The sequence below is a fragment of the Trichogramma pretiosum genome, unplaced genomic scaffold, assembly GCF_000599845.2.
Source record: "Trichogramma pretiosum strain Unisexual culture from Peru unplaced genomic scaffold, Tpre_2.0 scaffold18, whole genome shotgun sequence".
In the NCBI taxonomy this organism is placed as follows: domain Eukaryota; kingdom Metazoa; phylum Arthropoda; class Insecta; order Hymenoptera; family Trichogrammatidae; genus Trichogramma; species Trichogramma pretiosum.
Window position 1 is genome coordinate 1,486,298 of NW_019641681.1, and position 22,617 is coordinate 1,508,914.

Consider the following 22,617-nt stretch of genomic DNA (forward strand, 5'->3'; position numbering starts at 1 on the left):
TATATTTATATCCATGTATGTATATTTATAAACTGTCTTCGAGTTATTATACCTATAAATATTATTTTTATCTAAAAAAAAAAACTTATGTGGCAAATCGACCGCTCTTTTTCACGATCGAAATAAACAAACAAACGAACAAGTAGAAAGTTTATCTTTCTCATTTGAGCTTGATAACTTTGAGGCACCAATGGTATGCGCGAACCCTGTCTTTGGTACATAAGACCGATTTAATTTCATTGCATCGTTAATAATTAACTGTTGCTAAAATCTTTACACGAAGTTCGGAAGAATCAGGGCGAGAAGAAGAGATGATTGTTTGGAAGCATTTTAATGATAACTTTTTTTTATTTTTTATTTCGGCCACGGAATGTACTTAATGTAATTCAGCACACTGACCCTTCCATTGCTTGTTGGTTTTTTTTCATCTTTCTTCGTACTTTTAATTTTACAACTTAAACACTTATTACATATTGCATAATTATTAAAAATTAATCTACAATTGGGACGTGATACAAAGAACAAGGGAATTGAGAAGAAGGAAAAAGGAGGCAACTCTCATGCATTCCTTAAAACCAATAACTCGTTTACTCTCTCGCTCTCGTTATCGCTTACGAATTAAAAATTGTCATCTCACTAGGCATTTCAACGCTCACAATAAACAATAAAAAAAAAAGAAACATATCTCTCATACGTACAATTCCACACGTTCGTTTATAATATAAATTATGTATAATTTACTTGATAAAATTGTTCGTTTCGCACTCGCACACGCACATACTCTCGCATTCTCTTATCGAGTATAATACTCTTTTACATTTTACTTTTTTACCAACAATACAATGCTGCGGCAGCTCTCGCTTTGAATTTCAATTATTTCAAATCAATTTTACAAAAAATTGTCATTTTTTTTATCTAAATATATATATGTATATTGTAAAAAAATTTCCTAAAATTTCTTTGATTCAGATTAGAAATGAACAAGCTGGCCTGACTCATCACTGACACTATTTTTTTACAATACAAAAAAAATATGTATACACTACATAACTATTTCGGTGCTGCATTGTACCCTCAAGTTTGAAATGTTTCATAAGCTCAGTCTTCTTCCTTCTTTTCTGGCTTCAAATCAACCATTGCGTGTAATTCTTCGGGCGTGTAACTGTAAGGATAAAACAGAATATGAACACCCATTCGCCACTCTTGCTAGGCCGTTCAACTAATTATAAAGAACATTCTTTAGATTTGCGTATTCAACTGACCCTAGGAGATTCTGGAGATCGCAGACAAAACGGTAAACGTATCGTTTGCCAGCCGTTTTGTGAATTATGTTCTTGTCGTAATAGTAGCGCAGGCCACGACTGAGCTTTTCGTAATTCATTTTGGGCTTGTTTTTTCGAACACCCCAGCGGCGGGCCACCTCGTCTGGATCGGTGAGTTTGAACTCCCAACCGTCACCAGTCCACGAGATGAACCCTTGACAGCTCTTGTCTGTCAGAAGTTCCAACAGGAATTGCCACAGCTGAATGGGGCCAGAGCCTGTGAAACACGGACCAGCGCCAGACACTGTTGAAACAAACGAACAAAAGTTAATAATGTTTTTCTCATCGTTGCATCAAATGAACAATAAAAAATTATAAATACATAAAGTTGTTTTACCAGAGTTCGATTCGATGAAACAACTGTATAAGTTCAAAGTACCAACCTGAGTATCCGGCAAGCATGGCGCTCGATAAAAGTGGCTTCTGATGATCCTGATTCTGTACAATCTGGGCCGCATGATGAGCCGCCGTGTCTCTGTGGCCGAGGCCAGCGATGAATGAGGAATGATGCGTTAGCGTGTCGCCGACAGGCCCGACGGCCCACTGTTGCTCGTTGCCACCAGGTCCAGCCGGTGTGGAGGTGCCGCTGTTGCCGGGCGTGCTGCCCGGTACCGTTTGGAACGGCGCGTCGTACTGACCGTAGGGGCCCTCGTTGTAGCTGTCGTGATGATAATTGCGTCCCGCTGCGAAACGAGAACAGAGATGAAATGCGTTAAATAATGGCGCGTAAGAAAAAAAAGAACAGAGCCTAGCGCGCAGCACTCAAGTGCGTAGAAGTAACGACGACGAGGACGACGCGTCGCGCGTACAGATTCGAAAGGCAATATGATTCATATCTCGAGCGAGCAAGCGAGAGAGGTGCGTGTCTTACACAAAAAGCGGATGTAGATAAGCAGAACTGCGCATTTTTTTACCGAAAAATAAAAAAAAAAGTTAAATAAAAAAAAAATTCGAGCGAAAGAAAGAACTCGGTTTCTTTTGTCGCAGCCGCGATACACGCGAGCGAGACAAAAAAGCAACGATCGGCCCATCGAATTATTTTCACACATCACGTTCGAGCGATAAATTATTATGTTCGGACACATGTTTCGCGAAAGAGTTTCTGAATCGAGATGTCTTTGTCGAGATTTCATCTTTATTATGTAAATCGAGCTCACGGTGGCACGTGGCGCCCGCGAGACACGCGACCGACCGAGACAAACAAAAAAAAATCGAAAAACCCTTTCACGTGGATGTATCTAATCGAATCGGTGGATCTACATCATTGCCGATGCTAAACGGAATAAAGTTGTATAACATAAAAGAAGAAGAAATGAAGAAAAGCAATCACGTCTGATATAGACACTTACCACGAGGGTAGCCTTTGAACGCTGCTGCTGGATGATACTTTTGCTCGATGCTATGCATGCCGGCATTGTAGAAGCCATCGGGCGAATTATCGAGCCCGTATCCGTGTGGGTTCGAGTGATGATGCTGCTGCTGCGTTTGCTGCTGCTGTTGCTGCTGTTGCTGCTGTTCGCTCGACGTGCCCAGGGTGTGAAAATCGGCGGGCTCGTCGTAGCCCGAGTAATGCGCCGGCGTGAGGTAATTGTCGCTCGCCCCCGATGCCGAGGACGATCTGAGATCGATCTCACCGCCGGAGCTGAGATCGCTGCCGGCCTGGGACTGCATGCCCTGCGCGGGCCCGTGGCCCGTCGTCGCGTCGCTCGGCAGCGGACCATTGGTGTACGTCGCTAAACGAGGAACACAACAACCAAGTTGAGCGTTAGTCAGACCCGAGAGATACAGAGCGGTTAGCTCGCGACACGAGCTCTGATTCGGAATCGGTTTAACGGGCTTACTTTCAGCTTTCAGCTGATTGATGTTCCGTAGGTTGAGGTAGGCGTTGCTCGCCGTCGTGTTATTGTTGTTGTTGTGATTACTGCTGTTGTTGTTGTTGGAGGACTGGGGCGCCGTGGGGGCGGCATTGCTGCTCGCGCTGTTCGACGTTACTGACAAGGGACTCGTCGATTGCGGCGAACGGTCTCGGCCTCGCGTGTCCTGCTCCGCTGGACTTCGCATATGATGATAACCACCTAAAACCAGAAACGAAAAGTACATTAATAAATTGAATTACGAGCTGTCTCGTAAGAGACGTTAATAATATATCATTTGTTAATTAAAATTGATGCAATACGCGTATGAATTTAATGCAGCGCATCGTTAAACGTCACGAGAATTAATCTCAAGGCCGCCCGCATGGCAATCTCAGTTCTATCTCTCGTAGTAGTACAGCATTAGTTATTGGAATAAGATGGCATGGCCAGATTTAAATTGATCGATTCAAAGAAAATAGCCCACATGGATAGTTAAAAGCATATTAGTATGATCTTTTCAAATGACATTCGAAGATTCCACTCGAAGATGACACTTGTACACTCATGGACATTTGAGCTTGATTAAAGTACACACAGCGTCTTGTCCGAGTTTCGACAGTGAATGAAAAATATTTATTTAAAAATACATTGATTTATCGATTCGGTTTAAATACGAATGATCAGCGCATGTGTTGCACGTTGTATCTGTGCTGTACATCATACGGAGAAGCAAGAGAAGGGGGGCGTAGGCAGTCGAGATTCTGGAGCCTCGATTGGTGGATCCTAACTCCGCCTCTATGGCTGCTGCGAGTGAGTTTATTGGACTCTTCCCCCTCTTCTGGCGCGCCGCACGCGTCTATACACACAGCACACAGCTTACACGTTCGATCCTATCTACGCCGTGTATTATACGCTTACGCGACTTGCGGTGCACGGCGCGCTCAGATGAAAGAAATAATATATGATCCCCGAGCTTTTGATAGGTGACTTTGATGCTTCTAATGGGAATTATGTAGGAAAAAAATTAAGAAGCGCTCGATTTTTAATTCGATCCTCGTGTTTCAAATGAAATCAACGTATCTGAAGCTGCTTCGTTCAGTATTCGTGTGTCCCATCCATCTAGCGCAGATTACAAAAAGGCGAGACCTGCCAGAACTTGTTTTTTCATTCGTAAGATGAGACAAATTGTCTCATGGAAAATATTATATGATACATAAAACTGCCCCGTCAAGGTATCTATCGGTAACTTATTAAATAACGACTAAATGTGCACCTTGGAATACTCGACACATCATAACTTTCCTTACACATTAAACCCGATGTACATTGCATAAAAGCACTCGAAAGGTAATACGGCCTACGATGACATTTCCAAGTAGAATGAACTCGTTTAATCAACTCGCATATGGAATGGTAGCGCCATTAATACGATATCTCAACGAATTTGGCTCAAGTATCGATATACATTGTTCTAAACAAGTGACCGTATGTTATAAGTATGATTAATAAGAGAAAAAGACGAACAGACAATAGTATACACAAAACGACGCGTATCGTACATTTAAAACGATCGAAGAAAAAATTTCAGTTTTACCCTACCAGCTGTTCTTAGGCAGCTATATATAGTCTCCTCGGTCGAGTACCTTTCGCAAGCCGCGAGGTGTATATCTTGGGCTCAGCCGCGATGATCATCGAGCGCGCTACAAAATACACCTGCCCGAGTAGTGTGCGGCCGAGTCGAGACGAGACAGCCACACAGGCCCATTATAACAGCAGGTCACTGTGTATATTACAAACATCGCGCGCCGCATTCCCTTATATCTCTCGGGAGTTTTTTTCGGACAGTTTAACGCGCCTCTGCGCCTCTCTTTCTCTCTATAATATAATAGGCTGCACACAGCCAGCACCGCTGCTGTGCATTTGAATTTTGCTTCTGCTGCTGCTGCCGCCGCGTTAAATGACGTTTTAGCACGCGCAGATGCAGAGCAACTATTTTCGAGAAAAAAACAGCTGGCTCTATCGTCGCTCTGCCGAGACAAGAGCGAAGAAATACAGGCGGAGGGAGAGGAGAAGACACCATGAAGGCAACGAACGAGACGCGTGCCTCGTTGTCGTTCAATCGTGAAATACATGATTGAAGAAGTGCACGATAAGCGAATCAAGAAAAAAAAGATGATAATAATAATACTAAAACGACGACGGCGAAGAAGAAGAAATTTATGTATACGAATCAGCTACGATCAGAGAGACACGCGAAGGCACGCGCCAATTTAAGTGTTATTTCCGCTTTCGTTCTCTCTCTTTCTCACTCGTTCGCTCCTCGTTTACTGAAGCTGCTTTGCTTCTCTCTCTCTCTCTCTTGAGTATTATAAATATAGCACGGAATGAAAAACTAATGCCTTTAAGCACATAATACGCGCGCGCGCGCCTCGCGTTTACATATTATACATACACATAAATGGAAAAAATGGCTTTTTTCAGCTGCCTCCCTCTCGTTGAACAACAACACGATTCTAGACAAACTCACAATGTACTTAAGGGCTTGGCACCGCAAGAGAGAGAGAGAGACACGCGCACAACGAGCTTTTTGAATAATGTACATCATAATACAAGCTCGTCTCTCGTAGCTGGATTCCTATTTTCGATATAATTTTCCATTTTGGAAAGCTAAAAGCGAACGGGCCTCAACTAGGGGGCAACAACTGCCTGTCTGCCTCTGTCTGCACTTAGAAACATTCAAACTAACTCGAATCCCCAAGGAGTAGACTAATACCCACCCATTGTGAGATTACACAGCTAAAATTATGTACAAAAGCTCATTGTGAAATCATAAAACACTCATCAACACACACCTTGCAGCGCACGCGCGCGCGCAGTATATATATTATGTACACGGTGTAGAGCTGCTAATAATACAAATCAGAGATGCCGACGAGAGAGAGGCGAGTTATATGTGCGTAGTATATACATGAAAAACGAGCGATAAGAGAAAGAGCAAACATGACCAGGCCTATAATACAATATATTATATCAGCGCGCGCTAAGCAAACATAGCACCGACTTACAGCAGAAGAAGAAGAAGAAGGAGGAGGAGGATAAAACCCTTGAAGTATAGTATCATCATCACCCAGAGAGTGAGAGAGGCGAAAAAGAACAGGTGCTGTTGCTGCTGCTGCTGTGGCACGCGCCTCTTGCTCTGTAACTCGCAGGCATATAACAGCTGCTTCGCGTCTCGTGTACATTATGTATTATATCGTATAGTAATACAAGTCCTAATTTCGGCGAGTTAGACGGCGAAAAAAAAGGACATTCGTAGAACGTTTGCGCATTTTAAATGTCGTTTCACGCCTGCTTTTCCAATATATTACAAACTCTTGTATACAAAACTTTTGTTAATCGAGTGGATCGCTTAATACGTAAACGCATGACTCGGGAGAGAGAGAAAGATGTTGCCCAACTAAACAGACAAATAAAAGGGAAAAAGAGGATCGAATGACCCATCGAGTTTTTGCTGCTGCTCGCGCTGAGGAAAGAGAGAGAGAATTTCGGCGTTGTGTGTATTATATATTTTGGCCTCTAAATTGGAGCCTTTTGTAGAAATTCTTGTATCAATTCGGCAGAAATACCACAGCTCGTTAAAAGAATTAACTAAAATATAAAAAAAATACAGCTTATTATTACGTACGTTTCGAGAATCAGGTCAACGAGTAACAAAAAAAAATTTATAATAATGATAAATTAAGGCGCAACGCACGCGTAGCGTCTTTGTCGCCTCGAGTCTCTGATTAATAACTCGCTCGCGCCGCGCGCGGCGTTCGAGAAATATTTAATACTGTTTTTTTTATCTTCACGCACATGCGTCGCTCCGTGCAATGAAAGGGCGATCGCCGTCGGTTGCTTATGGCGCACGAGTAATTAGAGTCTGCGATCGAGCTGCTACTTACTTTGCTGCGAGCAGATGTTTTTTTTTCTCTCTCTCGGCACACGTCCTATAAATATACATGCAGCCAGAAATTGTAATCCTTTTACGCGCAATCTTAAATTTTCCGTTAAATTGGGAAGCGCGAACGGTTGAAAGATTTTTTACTTTACTGCACTTCAAATCTGGTAAAATTATATCATTACTGATCGTTTGATCCGTCGAATTAGCATTGTTACGATTAAGAAAATCATATTATTCATGTGGCATAATTTTTATGATATTTCAATTATTCATTGCTATTCAATTTCCTGAATAACGATCGAAGGAAATGCAAAAAAAAATCGATTGACAATTCGTAGCGCTTCCAATCGTCGATTAAATTTTATAATGTCATAACTCTAATGATATTCAAATTAGTTGGATTAATTTCAATTACTTGCACTATGACCCAATAAAATGCAAATTATAAATTTTTCAAGGCGCTTCGGAAGAAACTGAATAATGACTAAAACTCGTTAGAGACTTTAAAATATTGATTGGTTAAAAAAATCTATTCCACAAGGAATAAATACATTTTCGGCATTAAACATTTATCGAATACATACGTTATGTACACGAAAAGCGATATTCAAATAATTGAAAGGATCATCACAAATACATAGGTCGATATCCGGAGAAACATATGACATATGAAATATAAATATCCGTACGTCGAAAGATTTTACAATAATTACTTGAAAAGTTGGTGGTGTCGCGCGCACGGCAGCTTTATTTGATACAAAAAATGACGAAAAGCGCCGCAATTGCGGCGCTCTAAATCGAGAAAATCATTCGCTAATCCAATATCCGGTCGGAGAAAATATTTATACGTGTGCATAGACGCCGATATATTATCATTGGGGATTTTTCGCTGTGTATATACGTAGTGCATACGATATATAACGACGAGCTATGCCACTGCTTCGAAGCTCGCGCTGTTCATCCGGTATAATCAATTGATGTTTTGCTCTTTTTCAGTTTGGGAAAGCGAAGGAAATCACACATAGTCGTTGGAATTATTATTTCAAGTTTCACCAAAGATCTTCTCGTGTGCGTGAGCATTAGCCCATTAGAAAATAGCGCAATTTTTGCGCTAAAAAAGCATTGATTTTGATTAATTCAAGCTTTATCTTTCGTTCGTCCTCTCGCTGTTTCTTGTGTGCACGCGCTTAAAAAAGTATCGCATTTTTGTAATTAGGCACTTCCGCCCGAATGAAAACATAATGCACGCAGAGAGTCGCGTTGCTGCTGCTGCTACCGCACCTCGTTACTTTCGCTACTTTTTTGCTCTCCGGGGCTTATATTACTATACAATTTCTTTATACACCACACACATATACACGATCATCAAACGCATTTTTTCCCCGTCCGCGAGGCACCGAGGCTCGCCAGCGCGCGTTCTAATTTTCTGCCGTCCGATAAATACACTTTATCGCGCGCGCTTCGCGACGACGAGTCCTGCAATTCAATAATTCTCTTCTGTGTTTTTTTTCCACTGCCTGTTATCTCCTGTATACATGTGTTTGTACGTGTGTATGTGCGCGAGCATGGACGCGTTAATTAAGTACGATGAGGTTTGATAATTCCTCGTTCGTCTCTCTTTTTTTTCTTGCTCGCGATTTTCCAGTAATAGGCAGGGATTCCTTGAAATTATTTTTTTAAGGAGTTCAGCGCGAGTTGCGCGCCTGACACACGACAGAAAAAAAGAGAGAAAGAAAGAGAGAGAGCGAGAGAGAGATAAGGAGTTTTGTTAACACTATCGGGTTTGGTTTATTTATACACATGCCTTATCGGCAAAATTCGAGAGAAAACGAAGTGAATAAACCTTTTTAAAAGAGCGTATATATTATTATACGCGTAAATACTTCACACCATTGTTTGGTGTGGTATGCTATGTACGTATAAGCGCATTTTCCAAAGGATTACTCATCATTGCGGTGTGAACATCTACATAAAAAAAATTAATCATGAAAAAATGAAAAAAAAAAAGGCCAGAAAAAAATCCCAACTTCTATCCACTATTGCTATACCGTTTTTTCGCGAGTACACGCAGCAAAAATACAGTGGAAGAGAGTGAGAGAGAGAGAGAGAGAGAGAAAAATCCGTGAGACTGTAACTGCGTATACATATCAATACACCTTGTGTGCGTGTATATACGTGTATATACAAGCATATAATACACAAAACTGCCGAGCATAAAACACTGAAATTCTCTCTTTTTTTGGTTCTCATTCATAAAAACCACAACAGTCTCTCTCGCGCTGCTCTCTCTCTCTCTTTCTCTCTCACTCGCGGCTCACGGGAGCGGGCTCGCAAAAGCAAGAAGAAAAAGACGGAAAACCACTCGCTCATTCAGTTTTATCATCTCTCTCAGTCTTTCTCTCTCCTCCGCGTATATATCCCAAGTTTCCCCCGAAAGCGCACCTCCCGGCGCAAACACAGCGTAGTAAAGTAGAGAAGAAGAATATAAAAAAAACGTTCAAGAAGAGCATGCGATGTGCACAAGCAAAAGAGAGAAGCCCCGCGCGCACTAGAATGAGCGAGCGCAAAAGAGAGAGAGAGAGAGGAGAGAGAAACACACAGAGCGGAAACGGAAGCGAGAGTGAGACAGAATGACTCTGCTCTCTGACTGGGCTCCCTACGAGCGCAGTACTGTATGTGTCTGTGTGTGTGTGTGTGTGTACACATACAGTAGAGTACAGTATGTATGGTAGTCGGATGCTCTCTTGTGAATGTAAGACGCTTTACTACTACTACTACTACTACTACTCATGTACGTACATACGCGCGAGGCTGAAATTTTTGCTCTCGATCGAGTGTATATAGTCGCTTCGTTCGCGTGGTGCATGTGTGATATATATATTATCCTAACATGCGTGTTGCTGCACGCGGCCGAAGCGCAACAGTCTCAACGCATTCGCGTCGACGATCATCACAGGGTTGCAAGTGATGCAGTCGGTACGAATGGCTTTTAACGTATACGGACGATCGTTGTTCGTTTGAAAAACTTTTAATCGTCGATAATTTTCAACGCAGATCGGAGATGATTTGTTTATTTACATCAAGAGAATAGCCGAAATTAATATTGAGGTAAATTAAAAGTCACGAGAGTTTTGAATTAATAATATAATAATGAAAATTACTACACTAAAATTTTATTCACGATTAATAATAATTTTCAACAAACCTTTCGAATTTATTCAGGTAAACGTGTTTAATCGTAAGAAAGGAAACACCAATAATTCGACTACATGAAACTCGAAGCCACGCGCCTCAGATGAGCCGATTAATCAATCAAAATGAGAAGGTGTTGAAAGGTGTCAAAAAGACAATATATGATCTATGTAAAACAGATGTCATTATCTCGGTTCACTCGATCATTAAGTAAGACAATGCAACCCACAGAGTGATACACGCGTCACTTTTTCGGGATTAGTAAACGTCACGCCTTAATCCGAAACGTCAATAGAGCTCAATAATCTCCTCGATTTACACCTTCATAGGCATAGACCGCATGCTTCACAGAATACGCGACCGGGGTGTAATTATATATCATTTGATTTATACCTGTGGTATGATTCGTGGCGTCTAACGCGACGCTATTATGACTACTCAGTAGCGGCTGTGCCCTACAATGTTGCTGTGGATGTTGCTGTTGCTGTTGATGTTGCTGGTGCAATCTTCTTTGGCTATTGAACATTTGTTGGTGCGACAATTGCTGAGTAGTCTGTTGCTGTTGCTGCTGCTGCTGCTGCTGCTGCTGCACGTGGGGATTATTATTCATCTGATGCTGCATGTGGTGATGCAGATTCGTCATCGTGTCGGTGGTGAAGCTCGGGTAATCAGCGTAAAACGGCTCGTGGGCGCCGATCCCGCCGATGCCACCTATGGCCCCGTTGCCGCACAGATTGTCCAGCATCGACAGAACCATTTCCGACTGCTGCTGCTGCTGCTGCTGCAACGGCTGCTGATAGGACGAGGAGGAGGAGGAGGCGAGCTGGCCGGCGTACGACGACGTCGCGGCGGCCGTGGTGAGGCTGCCCAGAAGGCTGCTTTGCTGCTGGCTCGTCGTCGTCGCGGGGCCTTTTTGGTTAACGCAAGCCCGACCCAACTCGATGCTCGCGCTAAGCTTTTTTTTCTTTTTTCTTTTTTAGTTCTCTTTCTTTTCCTCTTTATCCACTCTTTTTTAAGCCGCCGTGCACTCTTTTTTTAATATTTATTATCTCGTTTCACCAAAAAACACAATTGATTATAAATACTCGGGGCACGGGGCACGTATATCACGAATATCAAGTACACCACACTTTAATCACTCGACGTCGATGACGACTGCTACTCTTAGCACTGACACTACTCGGTGTAAACACACGGCGTCCGAGAAGTTTTGAAGCTCCCGATGAATCGTCGGAGTACGAGGCACTGAGTTTATAATAAAATTCGTCGCAGAGTCGTTTTCGTCGAATCACTGCACTGCCGAGGCCCGACATTTATCTTTGGCATAGTAGCTACAATGATTTTCATCGAAAAATAACAAATCCAACTTTCTTTGCACTTTTTTTCAGCTTTTAAATTAAAATTTAATTTTCCTCGAAGATAATCAACGTTTCTCTAATTGAGCACTCGATTAACTTAAATGCACACCCACTAAATAGACTATATTTAGATAAACATTAAAAAAAGAAACTGAAAGACAAGAAAATTCAACAATAATAGATCGTTCTTTGGTCGTCGGGAACGAACGTGCGACACGGCCGATGGGGCTGAAGCGGCGGCTCTGCAGAGAGCTTTCTGTCTTGGGGCACGCGCTATGTGATACTGAATATAATATTCGTTTCAACCAGTGGTGTGCCTGCCTGGTAGCTTCCTTTTTTGCCCCCACTCCCGTCTCTCTGTCTCTCTTTCTGCTTTGCGCGCTCGCACACAGTCTCGCACGAGCTTACACTCACAGAGGCGAGTGTACAGGCTACTCCCTCCCTCCCGATTCACGTCTTGTACTCAGCTCTCGGAGCCATTCACTGCCTCCGAACTCCGAAATGTATACATGTATATACACACGCGATATATACAGATATACGTGTACGCGTGTAAAATGTGCACGCAATGTTTCCCAAGCAGTTTTATTGCAAACTCGAGTGGGGATACAGTGTGCGGGCATTCGCGCGAGTGAGGGAAGTTGCTGCTATGCTGCCTGTGCTATGCACGCAGGGCACTCTTATGTACGTTCGCATAAAATGCTTCTATATGTCTATGTGATACACATGTACGTGTACTTGTATACACACATTCACAGGCCGGAAGAGACGACGACGACGACGGCGACGCTGCAGGAGGGGTTGCAGTACGCCCCCGTTCCTTCGTTTACTGCTGCTGCTGCACATATTTGCGCGTGTATGTGTATAACCACCTGCTGCTGTTTTTCTCTTCGTCTTCAGCTTCGTCGCTGCTGCTGTCTTACAGCTACCGCTATATCTGCTGCTGCTTCAATGTATATGAGCAATTCTCTAAATGAAACGCATTTTTGGAGGTAGAATCGCGGCAAATTTTTTTTTCAATCTTCGCGGATACGGACCCCCGGGAAATGTTTTTGGGGGTCCTAGGAACATGTAACCACGTAGGAACCATTGAAATTTCAATAGTGCTTATTTTTATAGCTACTTTTGTGATTTAGAGGACGAAAAATCATGTTTTCTTGCAAAAGCGGCTAGTTACTCAATTTCTAAGTAACTGAAAAAGTGTGAAAACTCATTTAAAAATAATAGCTGGCTACTGTATTCGATAGGAAATTTTCTCAGCTTTCCAATGGTCGTACCAGATTTTCCGATAAGACGCACATTCACCGAGAAAATCGCTATCAAACATGCCAAGCTAAATATCTCGAAAAACTCGGTAAGGAAAAAGTGATCTTTGAGGTTCAATTTCGATTTTTCCTCGTGAAAATGAAATATATCGGAAAATCTGACTGCACCATGAGAAAGCTGAGGAAATTTTCTATCGAAATCATATCTTCATTTATTTTTTCAGTGGAGTTACGAGCTAGTTTTGATTGTGGCGAGCCGAAAACCTCGCGACCGCGCTGAATACAGCTAGGAAACAGAAAACAGCGAACAAAGTAAAAGAAATTCCCATGTATAACATTGTAATTCGACTCAAAAAATAAATGAATATATGATTTCGATAGAAAATTTCCTCAGCTTTATCACGGTGCAGTCAGATTTTCCGATATATTTCATTTTCACGAGGAAAAATCGAAATTGAACCTCAAAGATCACTTTTTCCTTACCGAGTTTTTCGAGATATTTAGCTTGGCATGTTTGATAGCGATTTTCTCGGTGAATGTGCGACTTATCGGAAAATCGGATAACACCATTGAAAAGCTGAGAAAATTTCCTATCGGACACAGTAGCCAGTTATTTTTTTTAGATGAGTTTTGATACTTTTTCAGCGACTTGGAAATTGAATAATTAGCCGAATTTGCGAGAAAACATGATTTTTCGTCCTCTAAATCACAAAAGTAGCTATAAAAATAAGCACTATTGAAATTTCAATGGTTCCTACGTGGTTACATGTTCCTAGGACCCCCAAAAACATTTCCCGGGGGTCCGTATCCGCGAAGATTGAAAAAAAAATTTGCCGCGATTCTACCTCCAAAAATGCGTTTCATTTAGAGAATTGCTCATATATGCGCTATCGCCGGTTACACACACACTTTTTTATTATTAGACAGACGCGACTAAAAATATATCTAACTCCCCACGATTGACGCGCAATCGGACGTCGCTTGCGCGCGTCAGGGGCTTTTCTCTCATTTTCGACGTTATGCAAAAGTTCGTTAGCCTTTTGACGTTTTTATTTGTTTTCTTTGCTCTTATAATATAGTTGTTCGCTGTGCCGTTTCTTGGCTATATTTTAGAAGCGAACGAGGAGATTTATACTTTATAGGTGGCGCCAATTCGCTCTCGAGAAAGTTTTTATGAATATTTAAAGGTGATCGTTAGTACAAATTAATTTCGTGTCCAGCGCTTATGGAGCGCTATTGGAGAAGCTGTGTATGCGGGTGTTACGTGAAACTTCATCACGTGAATTGGTCCAAGAAATTTTCAGACGAGAGTTTTCACGTATATATTTGTCAAATCCAGGTGTATCCAGGTCTCGAGTATCAAAAGACAACATATTTTGAGTCGTTAAGACGTCTCCTAGGTAGCATTCTCGAAAATACCGTTAATACATCAACGTTGTCACTGGCAATGATAATAAGAAATGAACTTGATATCGATCGAATTACTCGAGAATTCTGGGGACTCATCGAAGTCGCTTGATTGCCAATTGACCCCCGCATATGTTCGACACCAGATGACCATATGAGATGAGAAAAATGTTTGGGAAAAAAACGGACTTTCGAAGCTCGCTCGTACAAGTGCTTACAAACAATTTCATGTATAACGATATAGCTGCACAGCTACGAGTAAAAGAGCCTCTGCCTATGCAATGGTACGTTCGGTCTGACGATCTTACGAACTGAGGTTTCCAACGTCACGAGAGCCAAAGAGTGAGAGAGAGAGAGAACTGGAGACCGGATGTTAAAGGGTTGCATACACGATACACGGCCGGATGTACTCTCTCTCTCTCTCTCTCTCTCTCTTTCTCCCTCTCTCCTCTCCGCGACGCCCTCACTCTCTGCTCGCCGTAATGCCTTCTCTCTCTCGCTCGCTCTGTCTCGCTCTTTTATTTTATTCGCGCGTGCACTGGGTAGCGAACTGTTTTTCGGACTTTTTTTCTATATACCGCAACATGTGGGTATATATACGGCGGCACACGCACACGTACTTGTATGCAGCGCGTATAATTCACATGAGTATACGTACGTAGAGTCTCGTAGGCATGAATGAAACGATGCTATTGATGCACACGTTGCTTAGAAAAAATGACAATTATCGGGAAATGAATACTAGATGGAAAGGTATATGAGCGCGTCCAGCATAAGTCGGCCACCCCGCGCGATTACGGCATTTTTAGCCGAAAGTGTCGTATGTTTAGCTCGCTCGGAAACGTTTACCAAGGGTCAGAAAAAAAATCCAAACCCATAGATCGATAGATTTTTTCCTCCTCTTTCTAGTGGTGTAACTCAAAAAATTCTTAAAAATTGATTTTGAGGTTAAAACTCGACTTGAATGTTTAAGTCCATTTTCCCAAAAAATGTATCCTCCGATTGCAATTTAAACTGCACCAATCGAAAGAGGAGGCAAAAATCTATCGAAAACGATGTTTTCCAGGATGGAGAAATGATAAGAACTATTAAAGATATCGAGATGAATAGCGCGGGACGGCGCGCGCGGACCTGTTTTCCGTGCGCCAGCGGCGGCACACGCGCGGCGCCGTGTCTTTGTCTTTTCGACTCGCTCGTAATCGCTTAAAAAAGGCTAGAAAAATGATGTGAACACGTAAATCGATAGATTTTTTCCTCCTCTTTCTGATGGCGTTGTTGAAAAAATTCCCAAAAATTTTTTTCATAGTCAAAACTTGACTTGAATTTTTAAGTCAATATTTCTTCTAGTATTTTAGTATTTTGACCTCAAAATTAACATTACCAATCGAAAGAAGAGGAAAAAATCTATCGATTTACGTGTTTAAATTATTTTTTCAGCATTTTTTTAGCGAGTCGAAAAGACATAGGCAGGAAAACAGGTCCGCGCGCGCCGTCCCGCGCTATTCATCTCGATATCTTTAATAGTTCTTATCATTTCTCCATCCTGGAAAACATGGTTTTCGATAGATTTTTGCCTCCTCTTTCGATTGGTACAACTTAAATTGAAATCGGAGGATACATTTTTTGGGAAAATGAACTTAAACATTCAAGTCGAGTTTTAACCTCAAAATCAATTTTTAAGAATTTTTTAAGTTACACCACTAGAAAGAGGAGGAAAAAATCTATCGATCTATGTGTTTTGATTTTTTTTCTGACTCTTAGTAATCGTGTCCGAGCGAACTAAACATACGACACTTTCGGCCAAAAATGCCGTAATCGCGCGGGGTGGCCGACTTATGCTGGACGCGCTCATATAAAGTAAATTAAGGGAATATCACATGAAAATAAAATCATCACTTAGTTTAAATTTTTTAACAGTTATAACAAATTTTTAAAATTGGTACAAAAGTAACGTTTGCCTAGGTATGCAGGGAAGACGCCACCCTGATTGGTGTTAGATGCCATAATGGATTGAAAAACAATTTTTACACCCAGGGCGAATTTCATTTTTATAACACAATTCGTGTATCCTCTTTGAACATTTTCCACATTAACCGTAATCACATTTTGGTTTTTCTACACTGTTATAACTCTTTTTTTGGTGTGGCCATGTTGTCCCTACACTCGTACTGGAATTTTACCCCAAATACCTATATTGTTTTTTAAAGTGTCACAAATAAAAAGATTTATGACTTTGGTAGAACTGCGCCAAAGCAATCGTGAAGACAACACTTATTATTAACAATGAACACTTACACTTAGAATTGAAAAAAACTCAAATAATTAACAGCTGACGCTTACCGAAAAATTCGGAGCAAGCGAGGCTCTTCGATGCTCGAAAATCAACTGATAATACGAAGTGAGTAAAATGTAGCAAAGTGGCATCTTTCCCAAGCTAATGTTTATCCCCAATTGACCTTAACACAAATTTTTGAGGCATACCTAGGTTTTCCCTGTGTATCGTGGAGCACGTTTTCAGTTTGAAAAACATGAAAAAAACGTATGAGTTTTTCTGTAATTGGACTGATTTATATTTGTAAATTGACACTGTCATTGACCGATTTGGGGTTTTCTCAGTTTTCATGGATCAAATTGCCAACTTGTTCTAACTAAGATAAAATATACGAGTCTTTTTCTAATTTGATTGATTTATTCCTAAATTGACATTTTTCAAAATTAATAAAAAAACATCTGGTTGACACGTTCTCAATAAATTTTCCATCAGAGATCTTAGGATCTCTTTGATCGACAGCTTCAACTGAAATAACACCTTCTCGAAAGAAAGGGGTTACAATTCCCTAGTGAAGTACAATCTTTCGAGGTATTCGTACGAAGAAAAATTTATTCAAGGTCGAATTTCACACAGCTGATGCCGAATATAAGGTTGCATAGTCGATCCTAGGCGCCCAGAGGAGAGAGGGCTAGGGAGGAGGGGAGTAACGCACGTTGTAACGCAACGATCATAGGCCGGTCGCATGTGTGTCCGAAAAAACACACATGTGCGTCACATGTGTATCAGTTTTAATACTCGCACGGTGACTGTAAGCAGCGAGAAAATGAAGTGTACAAGGCTTAATTGATTTGAAACGACGAGTGCAGCTACACAATCCCGAGTTTACGAGTGTCTTCGGACTAACTTCGTTCATGTAATTACGCGTAGCATAATGAAAGCCCTAAATTGCGTATCTCTCTTGTGTCGCGCGCGAGCGCATAAAGTGCGCTTCTTTTTATTTTTGCCTCGGCTACTACTGGCAATCGCGCGCGTTAAGATGCTCAACAGCTTATATGCGATGGTACACACGAGCCCACACGTCGATTAAGTCCGACGCGAGCACAACTGAATTAATCGGGCCGTTGAGCGAGAGATAGAAAATCTCGTGTTACTGCTGCTGCTGTTACTCTCGGCCCTCGCTTTGGGATGATCTCGAGAGGCATATATTTTTTTTATATACACATGTATATTCCTGATGATGTATGAGATTTTGTAGGAAAAATATCAAAATCTTGTGGTTTGGAGATACGTTACGTTCATCGAATCTATGGCGCTCGGATACTTATATAGGCGTGTGTATAACGTATAGAGATTCGACTGCGCAGAAGTTCGATAGAAAAATAAAAGAGAAAAAGGACAGAGGATTCTGAAATTTTACGTGAGTGCGTGTGTGGGGTACGAGACTTTGTAGATAAATACTGCTGCTGCTGCTGCTCTCGAAAGCTCTCGAGTTACGCGAGCGCGCGCAACATCAGCGGAAGTGTCCGTAGAAGGAGGTGGGGTTTTTTCATACACATCTTCCATTTACAACAAAAACTGCAAAAGATAGGAGAGAGAAAGAGAGAGAGAGACACCCAAAACTCCGCGCTGCAAGTACCTTTAATAGGCTCCACCCTTAAATATGGAACGAAAGAAAAACTAGTTCCTTTTTCTTTTGTATTGTAGTGCGCGTGCTATCTGCGCCAGGAGCTGCCGCTCCTCCCATTGATGCCTCGAGTATCTTTTTTTCTTCTACTTCGTCTTATTTTCTTGAACTCCGATGTGCCTAGTGCGCACATATACCCCCTTATATAACGTATATAGAAGATGATGATGAAAATGAGGGTTGTTACGGGCGCGCGCGAGCGAGAGCAGTGCCTTATTAAGGGTGTTGTTGCACGCACTCGAAAAAGTACGGACTTCATTGTTGTAAATGTGTGTGTGTTGTAGCCGCGACAGATGCTCGCGAATCTCAATTGTTAAATACCCATGAACTTTTTCTTCGATGAAAAACGAGAGGAACGACGGTTGGTATGGCCGCGCGCACGTGTGCATCGCGCCGTTTTTTATATTCCACATACGAGAAATAAATAAAAAAAAAGGAATTACATCCTTTTGATTAAGGCAAAAGCATATAGGCAAAAAAAAACGAAGAATCATCGACGCGACGACGGACACATATTGAGAGTATATAGAAACTAATCGAAATGCATCGAAGCGCGCATATAACGTATATATCGCTAGCCGAGAGAGAGGCCCGAGACGGTTGTCGATCGGTAGGCAGTGCGTCGTGCGTCCATAAAGTCTCTGTCTCTGTCTCTGTCTCTCTCTACGCATCATGCAGTATAGGCAGAAGCGGCAGTGCTTACTTGCGTATATATGTGCGCGGCTGTCTGTGCATCGTGCGCGTGCAGAGGTGGCGGCCCTTTTTTGGACGACGATATTATATGCATGAGCGGTGCTTGCGTCTGCCTGCCTATGACGTCGTTCGGCGCGTATCGTTCGACAGAGACGGAGAACGAAAGAGATGCGTATGTATTTATCATGCGATATTATTAAGTCCTTATAGTTGACCTCGTCTCGGTATATATTATATGCGAGCGAACCTCCGTCGTCGACGTCGCCACAAGGTACGACGGCAGCAGCCACCAACATCGAAGTCGTCGGAGTACGGCGCATGTAGCGAAAATTGTAATTTCCAGTCGTCTATATATATTTCTCTGATTTGCCTGTACGATTAGAGGCATAATATACGGTATATTATCATTAGCTCACATACGCGTGTACACACATTGGGTCAGTGTTTTTATCGAATATTTTAACGATGAGTCAGTTGCGAGTTTAATTAAAAAAAGAAAAAGTATTCGCGCAGCCGTGCTATACAATGCGACATTTGCGCCGAGATCGTTCATGAATATTATAAAAGCTGCGTGCGCGATTACAAACGAGCGCGATATAACCCACAACGTCGCAACGTTATTTTTTCCTCCTTTTCAATTTTTTTTTCATTTGCAATTTGACGATGATTTCGAAAGTTTATATATAGGCGACACATCGGCACGGCCTATCGTGCGGTGCTCTCGATTAGGAGTCGCATCGAGTAACATACAATGAATCGCGACGTTTGCGTGAGCTACTATTAAAGTGTGTGTATTTGTACGTATCGAAGCGTAAACAGTTGCAGCAGAAGAGCCGTTTCGGGACTTTCGCCGTTGCGGCGGCGACGGTGCATCGACTCTCTGGCATCGGGTTTATTATAGCCACGCGCGCAAGAAGAGGCCCCGATTCTTTATACGGTCGCTCGAGCCGTTGTCTATATTATCCACCCGCGCGGCTGTATACGTACGAATTCGTGACGCAATATCTCCTCGTCTTTTCTAACTGTAATTGCCCCTTCGAGGAGTAACTAGACCGAACGCGGCGCGCGGGCCGCCGTGCGCTGTTTTGCGTACACATACGTACGTACAATCCAGAGAGCTGTATATATGTCTGTCTCGTCTGCATTTCGCAAATTTATGTTCTCTCTCACACGCAAAAGTCGAATACAATAGCGATTACAAATAGACTCGACATGATACTCTTCGTACCTATATATATAATAATGATAATAATAATGTACTCGCGGCTACCAGTGCCGAGTGCAGCAGTACGCCAGCTCTTCGAATTTATCGTCTTTTTATCGTTTTGGCTCGAAAATAAAAACATGAAGAAAGAAAAAAGGGAACGCGAAGCGAAATATAAGAAACGCGTAGTAACGATAAATCGAAAATGAAAATCATAAAGCTGCGCACAGGTAGAGTGAAGGAACGAGAGAGAGAGAGAGAGAGGCATAATGAGCGAGAGACACGTTAGTAGTATCGCAACTGCATATATACCGAGCGATGCGCTTCGAGTATGTGTGGCAGGCCACTATGCCGCGCGAGCGCACACGCGAGAGACGTTAATGCAACTTTGGAATAGATGCTATCACAGCGACACACACACACATACACAAACTCGAATGCAGTGCACAACACACAGAGTGCGCGAGGGAAGGCGGACTCTCTGGCTCTCTTTGACGTAACAATGAGAAATACACGGCGTCGGCTTTCGTTTGCATTACAATTGGCCAAGAAAAACGAGCTTGTCGCGATATATATTTTTGTCGTACAGCTCGTATACTCGTCGTTATATAGCTGCTGCTACTACTACTACTACACTACACACTACCCACAGTGGGAAAAAAACATTTGTATTTGCGCGCGCGCGCGTGGCATAATTTATGTACGCGTATATAACAACAACAATAATTTGGCTAAAAAAAAACTTACCGTCGGTGTGATAAGACCTAGTGGGTGGCATGGCCGAAAGATTCTGCGGCGATGATCGAGCGTTATTGTTGGCTATCACGGGTTTCGTCTCTCTCGGATGCTGCTGGTGCTGCTGCTGTGAATGATTATTGCTGACCCCTTGCTGCTGCTGATGCTGTTGCTGCTGTTGCTGTTGCTGCTGTTGATGCTGCTGTTGACTGTAACTCAAGTAATCGCCCAAATCGGGCATGCATACGGACTCGTACAGGTTCGACGGCATGTTCTCCAGCGAAGCTTTCTCGTTATCGACATCTACGAAAAAAAAATTAACGAAGAGAAAAATTAAAGATACGAAAATTATACACTTTAATTTGGCATATATATGTGAATTATGAATCTTGATGTAGGCAGGCGCACGCGCGGGCGGACATTGCACATTGATAATGAAACCCGAGCGAGCGAAATTTCATATACGCACACGCTTTCAAGTTTATATACTATATACGCAGTCGGAGCAATTTGCGCAACGGTCATTGTTAAAAATTCGTTATTTTTTTCGCGTATATAGATATAATTAATCGAGATAAGAGAGAGCCAAAAGTTGTACATCGTATATAGTTCAAGTTTGTTATTTTACAACTCCCCCTTGCAGCAATCCGTTATATTCAATTACTCGGCGGCGGAGGCAAAGGTTATTGCGTTAAAGCTCGCTTCTTCTTTTGTAAACCCTCGAAAAAATCATGCATACGATCGACTACTACTATACAGCGTGTACCATATAGTAATATAAAAAAAGAAAATTGCAATCGCACACACGTGTCTATATGGCATGGCTCTGCTACCGCGGCGAGCGATGCACTTGCTCCCATCGTTTAGAGCTTTGTATAGTATTAATTTTTATCTGCGCCTATACGAGACACTACATACATACTGCTACAACAGGTTTATTTTCATTGGCGCGCAGTGCGCGCGCGTGTGTGTGTGCGGCTCGGTGCAGTTAGATGGTGAGGCCATCGTTACGGCTATATAATATATACACGATAACGTCGCCAGGGCGCGCGTTGTTTCGCATGCTCGCTCTCGAAACAAAGGCAGAGTATATACGTATATAGAGTGAGAGAGAGAAAGAAAGATTCCGATCTCTCTCTCTCTTTTTTTAGGCGCTATATATATATTCAGGCTCGAGAATCGCATTGCAAAAGGCCCCCGACGCATGTGAGGGAGGAGAGTGGGAGGAAGGGGGACATTAACCGAGGCAAATTACGCAGCGCACCGAGGTGTACGCCCTCGACTGAACCTATCTCTCTCTCTGTCTCTCTTATACTCTTTCTCTTTTGCGAGCGCGCGAAATACAGCAACTGCTACTGCACACAGGCAGTGTATAACGAAAAGGAGAAAAAAAACAACAACAACTACGACGCGACAGCGACAAGTACGACACGAACACGAGCAACCCATTGGAAAACGTGTGTCCTCCTCGCGCGCGCGCGCGCGCGGGTTACGGATCGTCGGATGCTGCTACTACTGCCCGCGTGCAGAAAGGGAGAAATCGAAGCTTCCTGCTTCGTGCTTTTTTGCTGCTACTGCTGCTGCTACTCCTGCACTTTATATCCTGCACGCGCGAAAAGAGCCTAGGTGACGCTTTACTTTTGACCTTTTACGAAACCGCGCGCGCGGCAAAATTTTTTTGCGAAA

At 42.4% G+C, this 22,617-nt stretch overlaps 1 protein-coding gene across 2 annotated transcripts in view; it reads right to left on the reverse strand.

Annotated features, from left to right (window-relative positions):
- Nucleotides 1-315: 315 nt before the first annotated feature.
- Nucleotides 316-22,617, reverse strand: part of LOC106660222 (protein C-ets-2) — a 91,528-nt gene continuing 69,226 nt past the window's right edge. For both annotated transcript variants that reach the window (XM_014383145.2, XM_023461010.1), the window contains 6 exons: nucleotides 20,944-21,234; nucleotides 3,164-3,397; nucleotides 2,672-3,055; nucleotides 1,706-2,005; nucleotides 1,263-1,566; nucleotides 316-1,162 (listed from right to left, as the gene is read on the reverse strand). In XM_014383145.2, the coding sequence (XP_014238631.1) occupies nucleotides 1,099-1,162; nucleotides 1,263-1,566; nucleotides 1,706-2,005; nucleotides 2,672-3,055; nucleotides 3,164-3,397; nucleotides 20,944-21,234 (1,577 nt within the window). In that variant the 3' untranslated portion in view covers nucleotides 316-1,098. The remainder of the gene's footprint in view (nucleotides 1,163-1,262; nucleotides 1,567-1,705; nucleotides 2,006-2,671; nucleotides 3,056-3,163; nucleotides 3,398-20,943; nucleotides 21,235-22,617) is intronic.